We start from the raw sequence: 14,289 nt of genomic DNA, 5'->3' as shown, positions 1-14,289 counted from the left end.
CTCACTTTCATAAAAATGTCCTCACTTCTTGTGGATGATAGGATATTGGTCCTCACAAAGACTGTATGTATACAGACAGACACACACACACGCACACTAACGTGGGCCTTCTCTTGGATCAAACCCTCCCCCTGCTGGTCAACCTCTGAAACTGATGCCAGAACACAAACCAGAGATTACACTCATCAACAACAACAACAACACAGACTCCACATTTACCCAACATGCAACATAAATCATCATCATCCTGATCATCCATTGCTTAATGTGCGAAACTAGAGACGCTTTCACTGTAGTTAATGTCTATAATGTATATGTTCACTGAAACCATGCACACAATCTGTTGTGTTGTTATACAAGTAAATCATTAATTAATTAATTAATATATTGTTTTTTGTAAAGACAAAGTGTGTACAAAATGTGTTGATATTATTATTGTTGTTGTTGTTATTATTATTATTGTTATAATAATATAAATAAAGAATGAAACATAACAAATTCCCCCATTTTCTCTGCAGTATTAATTCCTAAGATCATGACCATGATATGTGAGCATATGATTTATGATTTAATTTGTTTTAAATTAAAGGGAAATGGATTTTGGTGATTTGATGACCATCATAAACAACATTCTAACTCTTTTTTCTTCAGGAAGTGTCACTATTGTTTCAACTCGTGATTTTTTTTTTTTTAGTACATTTATCATGTCGAGTTTGATTTGATGACCTCTATTATTTATTGTTTATTTTATTTTACTTATTTAAACTTTTTAAGACGCTCTTACGTCACTGTCCTCTTCAGGAAGCGTCTCTCGTGTCTCTGATGCTTATGAAGAACTACAGTTTGGCCAAATCACGCCTTCATCTCTGGATCCAGAGGTTTTTTCCTTTTCCTTTTTTTTTTTTTTTCTTTTTTCCTCGAGTCATACGCTGAAAGCGGAAGTCGGAACTGAATCCTCAGTGTTTGGGGGTTGAAACTTTTAGGAAAGCCCTTTTCTTGGACTGCTGACGCGTACACAGCTGCTGCTGCTGCTGCTGCTGAGCGGTTACACTGTTACACTGTGACTCTGTCACCATGTTTCTCCACTCTCTGCTCTTTGCGGCCTTTCTCTTCCAGGTGGGCTGTTACTTTTCGGAGGAAAAGTATCCAGAGGAGTCGAAAGTGCAGCCTCCCACCGTGGTTATCGCCATCATAGCCCGGAACACCGCGCACTCCCTGCCCTACTACCTCGGCGCGCTGGAGGAGCTCAACTACCCCAGAGACCGCATCTCAGTGTGGTGGGTTTCCTCCTCCTGCTCCTCCTGCTCCTCCTGCATGCACACTCTCAACAGCCGGGGCTCTCTCCCTCTTTTTTATCCCACTGTTGCAGCCGTTCAAAAGGTCAATTGCATTTAAATGAGTGTGTGAAAAGCAACAGCTCTCTGCCTCCTTCTTCCTCCTCCTGTGTCCCCCCTCCTCCTCCTCTTTCTCTCTTCTCTCTGGGAGTCCACAGGCAGTCTTTCAGTCCACACACACGCTCGTTTCCCCTCTTGTGGATCGCATGAATTAATGTTGTGACTGATCTCAGCTTTTCCTAACAGTGGCCAAAAACTGAAGAGAAAGAGAGAAAACCGGTGTGCTTTCAGCGGCGAAAGCCTCTGAAAGAGTCATGTGTCTGTGCTTATACGTCTGATCCAAAGATATTAGGTCTATTTGTAGGGTAGATGAACCACTGCATGTGACATTGCTCAGAGGTGAATGATAATGTGGTAAAGTGTAGTATTTAAGGGTGATGATCAGTGGCGTTCATAGATATTTGAGAGAGCAGGGGGCGCTTTAAAATTAAAAGGGCACCGACTGTGCCACTAGTACACAGGGTGTCCATGAAAAGTCTTAATCCAATAATTTGAATTGTAGGCCTTAAGATGTCTAAAATTCTCCTAAAATCTTACAAAAGGTCTTCAATACAATTTTATTTAAAACATGCATAAACTTCAGTCTGACATAGCAGCGGAGAAAACTTCACGAAAGCCCACAGCTAAGCCGAATTGCTTGCATAAGATGGGTAAGTGCAAGTTTGTCTTTTGGACTTTTTTGTCAGTATGGATGTGAAATGGGTCTTAAACTGTATTCATTATGGTCTTAAAAAAGTCTTAAAAAGTCTTACATATGACTTATTGAAACCTGCAGAGACCCTGGTACACTTAAGTATGCTTTGGTCCGCTTTAAACGGAACCAGAGTTTTGTTTCCTCTGATAGTCGGCTTCGTTTTAGGCAGGTGTGAACACTCATCCGAACCCTGGTATAGTTTGTTTACAGTGAGAAATAGAAACAGATGATCCAGTGAACCACAGAGAATAAGTGAGTACAGCTCATACTGGGCATCTTTTGAACACCACCAAGTAAAAAACAAACAGGAACCCCAAGACTGCATCAATTTGGTGTTGCCATTTGGTGTTTGTTAATTTTTTTGTGGTGAATGGATTGGTTTGCGTGGTCCCGGCTAATGGATGAGCCTGGTTTTCTTCTTCCTCGTGCATTGTCTTCTTCCTGTCTTGCCGCTTACAAAAGTGCAGCGTGAAAGTGGACCAAACCAAACTGAACCAAATGAAGGTTTAACGTTTTTTTCTGCGTTCCCCCGCCCAATTGAACCAAGACCCCCTGAAGATCCTGGGCCCGAATGCAGCCCGACCCTAAGGACTGAATATCACGTTGGACCATCCATATGGACCTCCACACTTTACTCTTTAATTAATGTCTATCACATAGAGGGGTGTTTTCTACACAGCACTGAATATCATCTCCTCAATGACATGATGCAGGGACAGCAGGGAACTGACTGGAAGGACACCCTGAGGATAAATAAAGTTGCAAGGACATCTTATAGAGCACTACATCACTCTTCATCTCCACTGGAAAAGGCACTCCTTTAGAAACAAACACTCTTTTAATTTATACTTTACTGCGTTAGAGGCCACAAATGAATGGCAGCCAGTAGAGCACTTCCTCATGTGTTTACCACTCTCGAGGGTTAGTTTGTCGTGTGTCCTGCGACGTAAGAGGACACTTTAGCGCGCATTTAAACAGATACTGGATACTTTACTGTTTTTATAATCCTTATATGAGTCATGCAAATATATCATACGATCTAAAATCTTGGGCTTTACCACAGTGAAGCTCCAATAATTGACATACAGTTATGTTTTAGTCCCGATACAGTTTAGAGAGAGTCGCATAGCCACATTTTACCCGTGTGTTACAGTCGTCCGTATCATCTTGTCTTCATCTTGCCTCCGTCAGAGCTTCGGCAGTTTGACTTTCATGGCTTTTGAAGGCGTGTGTATTTATTTATTTTTTTTAAACCATCTGCTTTCGATCTCTTCAGGGCTGCCACGGATCACAACGCAGACAACAGCACAGCCATGCTCAAAGAGTGGCTCACCGTCATGCAGAAGTACTACCATTATGTGGAGTGGAGGCCAATGGACCTGCCCATGTAAATCAACTTTTAATACCATTTGTTTTTTTTGTGTTGGTTCAGTGAATGAATTAATTGCTGTTTTTATAATTTGTGGGATTGTGGGAAAATTAAGATCATATTATATCATAATTTTGAGGTCATTTTCTGGCCTTTTATGGCCAAAACACATAATCAAAAGTGGTAAGAAAGGAAACCCCTGCTAATCCTTGAAGCAATGATGTTCCTCCGTTCCGTCTTGGTGTTTTACATATGCACAGTGAAAACTGAATGATGTCAACACACCTCTGTAGCTCTGTAGTCCTTCTGTCAGCCATGGTGGAATCCCTGCATTTTAGTCTTTTGCATAATGAGGTAACGATGTGGCACGTTGCTGCGTGTTCGTACACATTTCTCTATTTCTGTATGTGGACAATTCACTCTCTCTCTCTCTCTACATACAGTTTTTACGGCAACACGCGTATATACGATTGAGGACGAAATGATTAGCCCTTTTATTTTTAGCTTTTGTTATAAATTACTAGTGCAGTGCCTGTGGGAAGTATGTATTCGTATAGTACACTCTTAGAAATAAAAGTAAATGTTTTCCTAATCTGGCTATTCAGGGTGATATAGGTCGGATTCCTGGTCAATCAGACATACGTTTGAAATAAGTAGATGTGGAATATGTTTTTTTTTTTGTGTAAATTTTTCCATTCTTTTTGGCCTAAAGAGGTTGGAGCCATTCGTCACGTGTTTATATGCAGTACGTTTATCTCAATAAGTTGTCATACAGCGTGAAAGCAATTAGAAGTATCAATTTGAGGAAAAATTGCACACAAAAAGCCCAATTATTATATATTATATTAATATATACAATATTATATTATAATATTTTTATAATAATAATAATATACTTTCAAACAAGGATTGCAGCTCAAAGTGCTTCACAATAAAAGCATCGTTAAATTTAAAAACAAAAGATGCAAATAAAACATAGAATAAAATAGGAAAAGAGGTTAAAAACCTGTTTTAACTTAACATGGGAGCAATAAACTAAACATGGGAGCAATAAAAAGGAGCTAGTTGAAGTTGAAGTTGAAGCTAGTTTAAGTCTTTTAAAAATATCTAGTGAGCTGGCTTCCTTGATATTTAAGGGTAGTGTTCTCTGCAGTCAAGGGAGTTAGCAATGTAACTGCATATATATATATACTGTATTGTTTCTGTCTGTCTAAAGATCCTATGCAGGAGAGCTTGGTCCTAAGCACTGGACCAACACCAGATACGAGCGCGTGATGAAGCTGAAGCAGGCGGCGCTGGACTTTGCCAGGAAACGCTGGGCTGACTACATCCTGGTAGAGAACTCTTTTTTTGTTTCAGCGGTATATGCTTCACATTTTTTTTTTTACTTTACTTCATTCCTTTTTGTCATTCCCTTGTTTCCTTGCCGTCTTATCGTCCTCGTGTCTCCGCTCCAGTACGTGGACACTGACAACATCCTCACCAACCCAGAAACACTCAACCTGATGATAGCGGAGAACAAGTCTGTCATCGCGCCCATGTTAGACTCTCAGGGAGCGTACTCCAACTACTGGTGTGGAATCACTCCGCAGGTAAATGGCTTAACTTTTTTAATAGAAACAAAGGTCTGTTACATTCAAACCACCATCAAATGGCTTCATACAATTCTACACTCTTAGAAATAAGGCTTCTAAAGGGTCTTTCTACAAGGGCTGAGGTTCTAACAGGAACTATTTGCTTCTGAAACCTTTTCAAGGGTTCTTGATAACACTGATGGTTCTAGTAAGAACCATTTTTGATCCAGAGAATCCTTTAAAACCCCTTTCCTGATTAAAGGGTTTTAAAAGGGTTCTTGGTGGAACCCTCCAAAAGGGTTCTCCTATGAGGACAAGCCGAAGAACCTTATATGGTTCTACTTCACACTTTTATTTCTAAGAGTGTACAACTGACTGTGTGTTTCTCACTAGTGTTGGACTGAAAACACAACATAAAAATGTTTCTCTTTATTAGAGCTGAAACGATCAATCGATTATTAATCGATTACTGAATTAATCGTCACCTATTTTGATAATCGATGAATCTGTTTGAAGCCTTTTTCTATGATTAAAACAAGATTTCAGATTATTTTAGCGTCTTAAATGTGAATATTTTCTTCATTTCTTTGCTCCACTTAACAAATAAATCATTAAAAAATTGAATCATTTTGGTTTGTGGACAAAACAAGACATTCGAGAACATCGTCATTTCATCAACGTTTTTTAACGTTTTATAATCGACCGATTAATCGGTTGCGAAAATAGTCGTTAGTTGCAGCTCTGCTCTTCATTAAACCCAAGTTTTGATCTGCATTGTCTTTCATATTTCTGCATCTGTGTAGGGATATTACCGTCGAACGGCAGAGTATTTCCCCACCCGTCAGCGTCACCGACTGGGCTGCTTCCCGGTGCCGATGGTTCACTCCACCATGCTGCTTGATTTAAGGAAGGAGGGCATGAAGAACCTGGCCTTCTTCCCCCCTCATGAAGAATATTCCTGGCCTTACGACGACATCATCGTGTTCGCCTTCTCCTGTCGAGTCGCAGGTTCGCCTTTGTTTGTAATCGCGTGCACTTTCCTGCACAGAGAGGATAGTTAATTAATTTGCCTTATTTCCTACTCAGAGGTACAGATGTACTTGTGCAACAAGGAGCGCTATGGATACCTGAACGTCCCCGCCAAACCTCACCAGACCTTGGACGACGACCGCCTCAACTTTGTTCACGTCCACCTGGATTCCATGAGTAAGAAGAGCCCGTGTTTGAGTGTTTTTGTTCAGGTTAACTGACATAGAGGGAAGTAAATGTGTTCATTTGTGTCAGTTAAAGGTGCATTATGTAATAAATCTAAATCAACTGGCCATAAAATCCTCCCAATATGTCACAGAGACTCAGGAATAATGTTCATATAACAAACTGAACTCACCAATAACAACGGCGCAGCCAAAATATTCGCATTAAAAAATATATTTTGCAGACTGCAAATCATGTTTATGTTTTTGAAATCATGTTTTGCCATGTGGCGCCACCTACCGCCGTCTACCAATCACTGCAGTCAGTAGAGTCTCAGCTGCTGAACAACCACGGGTTGCCAGTTACGTCAGAAAACGAAACCTCAAAGACCTCGGTGTTTCGAATTTGAGTGTAGTAACCGTTTTTGGCCACATTCTTACATATGGCACCTTTAAGCACTATATGTCTCCTCTTTATCCCACAGTCGATGGTCCTCCCATGCATCCGTCTCGTTTTGTCCACATGATCCCCAAACAGAGAGACCTCATGGGCTTTGATGAGGTAATTTTTATGACTAGAATCAGTAAAAACTACATATATTTTGTTTCTAAATGTCCCCATTGTTATCAAAATGCCCTCATGATGCCTTCTGACATCCTTTTTAATTCACTTTTGTTGTATTGTTGCAGTAGACCGAGCTCAATTGTCCATTTGTCCTCCTCTTCTCAGATCTTTCTGATAAATCTGCGGCGCCGCACTGACCGGCGAGACCGGATGCTGTTTTCCCTGAACGAGCTGGAGGTTGACGTCAAGGTGGTGGATGCTATCGATGGAAAGTAAGTGCAGTGGTAGGAACTTGGAACTTTGGGAAGAGTTTATTAAATTACCACAGAAATCCAATTACTAAGCGAGAGTTAAGTTTTGTCTGGTGTCACTGCACCAAACCTCATTGAGAAAATCATCAATTTTAGCTCACGGGGGGACCCAGGAGCTGCTGGTCTTCCTCGCCTCGTGTGGTCAGTTTGTGTCACTTAGTTAAATGTGAATGAAGGATTTCAAAAGCAGAAGTCACCAAAAATCATTTGAACTCACTGACAGAAGCAACAGTGGATCAACGACTCCTGTGAGCTGTGGTGTAAAAATCGCACATTTTCTCAATGGGGTTTGGTGCAGGGAGAGAGAGCGTTTTTTTTCCTGCTGAAAAAAGCTGTAATATCTCATACTGCCACCTTGTAAAAGACAATTAACTCTTCCTTGTAAGCACTGATGCTATGTTTTGTCATTTAATGGCTTTTACAGTGTGATTAGTTGCTCCTAGGATCCCTGGACAGACATTCAATACAGGAATATACTGGTATTTGTTCATTCATTGTGTCAAATATAATACCTGTACGTTTGTATATGCAGCGCACTCAACAGCAGTGAGATTAAGATCCTGGGCGTTGACCTACTACCAGGCTACTACGACCCGTTCTCAGGACGCACCCTGACCAAAGGAGAGGTGGGCTGCTTCCTCAGCCACTACTTCATCTGGAAGGAGGTGAGAAGACACCCAAGTTTTTGTAACCTCTGGTATCAGAAGAGCCACATTTGACTGCTCTACACCCAAATATAAATAATCTGGAGCCGCAAAATGTCTTTGAACCCATAATATGTAGATAACAGAGGTCGCAGACAACCGCTATAGGACAATAGAAAATGTAATTCTATGATTACTAGTTAGTAGGATTATTTTTGCCAGGAACCACGTGTAAAACCTATTAATCAGTAATATGAGTAAAGCAAGTCTTAGTTAGTGTGAAAATACAAGCAGGACAGACACTTTAAAACCATTAAAAATGCAGTAAAGAAAAAAAAATCACTGGTTCATGGCATCATTTCATACCTTAAATGCAATCAAAATGTTTTTTGATCTAAAAAGAATGAACATTCAAATGTGTACAGATTTGCAGAGAGGAATCAAAACCAAACATGACCATTAAGGTGTTTATGTTTAAGGATTCTATAGGATGAGCTTTCAAACGGCTCTGCAAAACATTTCATGGATCATGCTAAATGCCTTATGAATTCTATTTAGTTATTTTTCTATTGTATTTCACGTCGTTATGGGCCATTTTTAATACCTTTTAATGGTTCAATGGGTGATTTAAAACAGATTTTAAAGGAGTGGAATTCACAGAACCGAATTCAGATTCTATTGTATTTAGTTTTTTACGAGCCTGGTAAGGGGTCAGACAACTGTTAAACACAATGTGAATGTTGTTGTTTTTGTTTTTGTTTTCCTCTGCTCTCCTCAGATGGTGGACACGCAGATGGACAAAGCGCTCGTCTTTGAGGACGACGTCCGTTTCCAGGCCAACTTCAAACGACGAGTCCTCAGGCTGATGGAGGAGGTGGAGCAGGTGGAGCTTGACTGGGACATCATGTAAGACGTGCATGTTTTTAAACCACGGTTCATGTAACAGCACAAGGGTTTAGACAAAGGTGAGGATTAGGAAGTCAGAAAAAAAGGTGGAGCAGAAGCAGCTGTAACATATTTAGTTTTTATTGTTTATCCAGCCACACTTTTAACAATTAACTTTGTAAATCCTGGTCATATTTAAGTCTTTATTTAAGCTTAATCAAGAAAAAACCTATGTGGATATTTCACCTCCATGTAAAAACCTCCAGAATTGTCCATATACTTGTTCAAATGTGTGTTTTTCTATTTTTGTCTCTCAAATTCAGTTTCAAAAGAGCAAGGACACACATTTCAGTCACGCTATCAAGGTGTTTTGTCAGGTTTTCTATCATCAAACGGCTCAGAAGTTGCGTTTTGTCTGTAGCTCTCGTTCCGAACACGGCGTAACATGTGCAGAACAAATGCTACATAAACATCCTTTCCCACACATTTGGTAGCAATTACAAATCTGGCGAACCTGGTTGTTACTGACTGACAGTGCTCCTTATTTCTTCTTCTTCTTCTCCTGTTTTTGTCTCGTCGTGGTTTTTGTGGCGCTGCAGATACTTTGGCAGGAAGCAGGTGAATCCTGGAAAGGAGAAGGACGTGGAGCACGTTTATAATTTGGTGCACGCCGACTACTCCTACTGGACTCTGTCGTATGCCATCTCCCTACAAGGAGCCCAGAAACTGCTGAACGCTGAACCGCTCTCCAAGATGCTGCCCGTCGATGAATTTCTCCCCATCATGTATGACAAACATCCCAAGTATGTATGACCTTTCTTTAAATCTTTGGTTTGGTGCATAGTTTGTAAAATTATAAGGTTATTAATCATATTTATATTCAGTGAAGTTAAAACCTTGTCCTTTAGCATTTTTATGCTCCCAGATATATAAGAAAAGTTCTCAGAATGGCTGCTAACATTCCATATAGCTGCCTTTATATTTATATTTAACTAGGTTTTTTATGGAGGAACCGATTTAGGAGCTATAATGAAGTTTGTGGTTTGACTTCTTTTTGAATGAGGTCATTTTTGGCTATAAACTCTATTCTCATTGGTCAAGTGTTGGTTTGCTCCACAAGATAAATGAGGAAACAGCATTTTCAAAGAAATTCTTTCAGAACATTTATTTTATTGTTTTTCACATTCACGTTCGTTGGCTGCATCGCTCTCTGTGGGGGTGATTGTGTTTGTTTGCCAGATAAAGCCATATGGGCTTCAGATGTTCTTTCTTTACGTTTGATTTGGCGCCATCTTCAGGCCAAAAAAAAAAATAATAATTTGTGTATTACGCTGGTTCATGACCAAATACCTGCAGAGCAGACCCAACATTCCACTCAACCACAGCTGCCCTGTGATGTTAGAGGTAAAAGAGTAAACGCAAGTTTCAAGAGATAAATCAAGAAACAACAATTTAAAAGAGATTTTAATTCTTTCAGGACTTTTTTTTTATATTCAGGTTTGTTGTTTGTTTGCCAATGAAAGCCATACGTCTGCCTTCCTACCTACCTACATACATAGATGCCTGCCTACCTACATACATGTCTACTTACCTACCTACTTGCCTACAAACATAGAGGCCTGCCTACTTACATACATGCCTACTTACCTACCTACTTGCCTACATAGATGCCTACCTTCCTTCATATATAGATGCCTGCCAACCTACCTACTTGCCTACCTACATAGATGCCTGCTTACTCCCTACCTGCCTACCTACATAGAAGCCTACCTACCTATCTACATACATATACCTGCCTACTTACCCACCTACATGCCTACCTACCAAGCTACTTACCTACCTACATACCTACCTACATAGATGCCTGCCTACTTACCTACCTATTTGCCTTCATACACAATTGCCTGCCTCTTTAGCTACCTACATACCTTCCTACCTAGATACCTGCCTACTTGCCTACCTACATACTTGCCAACCTACCTACCTATCTACATACATGCCTGCCTATTTACCTACTTACCTACCTACCTACCTACCTACATACCCTACTTACTTTCATAGATACCTACATGTCTACTTTCATAGATGCCTGCCTATGTACCTACCTACCTACATACATACCTACCTACCTACCTACCAACAAAGACACCTACCTACATGCATACGCACATACATTCTTTTGATTTGGCGCCATATTCATGTCATAAATGATCTGTGTTTATGACTCTGGATCATGACCAAATACCTGCAGAGCCAACATTCTCTTCAGCCCCAGCTGCACTGTGGTGTTAGCGGTAAAAGAGAAGTTTAAATGCATGCAAACATGGAAAACTGATACAACAACAACACTATATATAACGCCGAGGTGCTTATGAAGACAACACTAATATGCTAATGCATAGCAGCCTGCCACTATGTACTAACTTATGACCACCTGGACCCAGATGGCTGCGGGTGCAATCTGTGTTTATTGTTTGTTTGTTGTTTATTAGAACGACATTGGGGCGCGCATTCGGTTTGACACTTTCAAAAAAAAAAAAAATTCTCCTCCTTGTTTTTTTTTTTTTTCTCAATCGGATGCATGTTAATGCATTGCTGTCCCCATTTGTAACCCTAATATCCCCCCGACATTAGCACTAATCAGACTCTCAGTCTTTTCTCATCATCCCCTTTAGTGATGATGGAGCAGAGTAAATGAGACGCATATGAGGTGCTGACTGTAGGAGATGAAATAGGCCTTATTGCTGAAGGGCCTGCACACCAGAAGGCTCGGCAGCGTCTGCACGCTTCATCGTGTGTGGAAAAGTGGCTTGAAGCCAACCCACTATCTCTATTCTCTCTCTCTCTCTCTCTCTCTCCCTCACCTCTGTGGTTCTAATTTGTTATGCTTGACTGGTTTGCTAAGAATGCACAAGAACCACACCACACATGGCTCCTGCTGTCGCCTCTCATGCTAACTGGAACTCCACTTCTGTTAAATGCATGGATTTTTAAATTAGCATCGAATAAAACGGATATTATTTAAGAAAAAAAAGATATGATATGATGTAAAAAAAACAGCAAAAAATGCCTTTAAAGCTTTAGTGTGTAACTTTTATTTGTGATGCTAATATTCTCTGTTAACTCTTTGTGAACAGAAACTATGGAACATTATTTGTATTTTATGTCCTGAAGGCAGATCGTAGTTGCCTTCGTTCGTGCTCTGTCAAGAAATACTATAGCCGTGTTTCCATCGTAGTACAGTTCAGTTTGGTACAGAGCTTTGACTGCAGGCGTTGAAGAAAAAGGAAGTGACGTTTTTCTGACACTTGATCGGCTGACTCTCATGAGTCTAGCTCCGCCCATACCGTAGCGTACCATTACTCTGGTACCTCGAGGGAAGGGGGCCCAGAAATGGGGGGGGTGGTTAAGGCCGATTATTTTGGTACTATTCCTAAGTACGGTTCCAACCGTTCCACTCGGCACAGGCCAATGCAGAAGAAATAATATGTTGAATAATAACCACCAGGGGGCGACAGGTTGCAGTTACAGAAGTCTGTGGGAAAAGTAGCTTACTAATCACTTGATTTATAACGTCGTTAAGCAATTTCCTGAGGAGATAGAGGCGTCAATCTTTAGTTTTGGGTCTTCTTCAAGACTCTGCCTCCTCAATGATTCCCCTACACTCTTAGAAATAAGGGTTCTAAAAGGGTCCTTCTTCACAAAAGGGTTCTTGGTAACACTAATGGTTCCAGTAAGAACCATTTTGATCCAGAGAACCCTTTAAAACCCCTTTCCCGAATAAAGGGTTTAAAACGGGTTCTTGGTAAAACCCTCCTCCTTCCACAGGCCGAAGAACCTTATATGGTTCTACTTAGCACTTTTATTTCTAAGAGTGTAATGACCTGCTCACAGCTTGTCTGTGAAATGACGAAAGAAGTCTTCAAAAAGCACATGATGTCATTTTCATAAACCATGCTACCTTTTTAGAGGAAAGTAGATGATAAAGCAGAGCTCATATCTACCTCAGTCATCTCACTTTACTCGCTCAATGTTCCTGTTGCTTCTTTTATCGTGACATTAAATTCACACATGATTGTCTCTTCTCCTGCTTCTCTCTCTCTCTGCAGTGAGGACTACAAGTCCCACTTCCCCAACAGAAACCTGCAGGCCTTCAGCACGCGCCCCCTCCTGGTCCAGCCCTGTCACTACGCCGGCGATGCCCAGTGGGTGAGCGACACCGAGACGTCCACTCTGTGGGACGACGACAACGTGCGCACCGACTGGAGAGGTTCCCACAAGACCTTGAAAGGCTCGGCGCCGGCGCCGGAGATGCTGTCGGCGGCCTACAGGGACGAGCTTTAGTGTGGAGCTGTGAAAAAGCTGCGGAGAACCTGAGGGTTCGAAACGCTCACGAGGTTGAGGTCTGAGAGACAGATGCCGAGGAGAGAAACTGCACTGAGATTTTGTACTGAGAGTCTCCTCCATGCCACCCAGTGCCTTTTTACATGGACTGTTTTTTGTTTTTTTTTCAAAGCATGTTGGCAAACAAGATGATTTTGAACACGTGTGCTGTGACACAAACTTGACATTTGCACAGCAGGTTTACCTTGAACAATCGAGATATTCTGAAATATATATTCTTAAAGAGTTTACACTTTTTTTTTCTTCTTCTTTTTTTACAGTTTTTATTATAGGACTGATGTCAAGAGCATTTTTGAATGTATGCCTGTGTGGGTGTGTGTTCCTCTGATAATTACATGTTTATGATGTTAATTACACAGCTTTCCCTTTTTTTATATATATAGTGAACCAAAGAGAGACGGAGTTTTCTGTTCGTCACAGACTGATTTAGGATCCAGTAGCTGCACTGATGACAACTCCTGGACAAAAGTCTCATACTATTATAGCCTTAATTTGTTGTTGTTGTTGTTGTTGTTGATGATGATGATGATGATGATGATGATGATGATGAATCAGTCTGTTACCCATTTCTGTTTAATACTAAGCTAAATTTGAGCCTTTATTATATTAACCTTGGCTTCAGGTTGACATGCTTACAGGTATAATACAAGACTATATGCAAGAAGTTTGATATATATATATATACATATGTGTATATATATATATATATATATATATATGTGTGTGTATATATATGTATATATGTATATATATATATGTGTGTGTGTGTGTGTGTGTGTATATATATATATGTGTGTATATATATATGTGTGTATGTGTATATATATATATGTATATACATATATGTATATATATAAATATATATACAGTGTGTTTATATACAGTATATGTATATATATATATATAAATATACACATACACACACATATATGTGTGTGTGAAGCTATCAAACTGAATGTTATATTTGTAGAATGCCAAGCTATTATTACTAGATCTGAAACATTATATTATACATATTATTTCACATTTTGTCACACACATGACAATTGATCAGAGCTCCATGTAGTTTGAAAATTGGTGTTGTAAAATCATCACGTATTAAGGGATACATGAAAACAAAATACAAACTACACACACATTAACAAAATGTGGTTTCAGGTTTGTCTGGAACTGTACATATTGCCCCGAAAAATGAGAAGTAACATATTTAGGTCTTAGCGCACGATTATTTCTCATAAAATAACAGATTCTACTCG

At 40.1% G+C, this 14,289-nt stretch overlaps 1 protein-coding gene across 1 annotated transcript; it reads left to right on the top strand.

The window, feature by feature from the left end:
- Nucleotides 1–1,074: 1,074 nt before the first annotated feature.
- On the top strand, nucleotides 1,075–12,973 carry cercam (cerebral endothelial cell adhesion molecule; the record flags this gene model as incomplete). The annotated part of the gene is made up of 12 exons (XM_083902302.1): nucleotides 1,075–1,277; nucleotides 3,365–3,475; nucleotides 4,674–4,791; nucleotides 4,915–5,049; nucleotides 5,835–6,039; nucleotides 6,118–6,237; nucleotides 6,710–6,786; nucleotides 6,955–7,061; nucleotides 7,633–7,765; nucleotides 8,523–8,650; nucleotides 9,229–9,432; nucleotides 12,739–12,973. The coding sequence occupies 12 exons, from the start codon at nucleotides 1,075–1,077 to the stop codon at nucleotides 12,971–12,973; spliced, it is 1,776 nt and encodes a 591-aa protein (XP_083758428.1).
- Nucleotides 12,974–14,289: the final 1,316 nt, after the last annotated feature.

This window comes from Microchirus variegatus, assembly GCF_963457635.1.
Source record: "Microchirus variegatus genome assembly, chromosome: 16".
NCBI lineage: Eukaryota > Metazoa > Chordata > Actinopteri > Pleuronectiformes > Soleidae > Microchirus > Microchirus variegatus.
The sequence above is the reverse complement of the archived record's forward strand: the minus strand, read 5'-3'. Positions and strand labels throughout refer to the sequence as shown.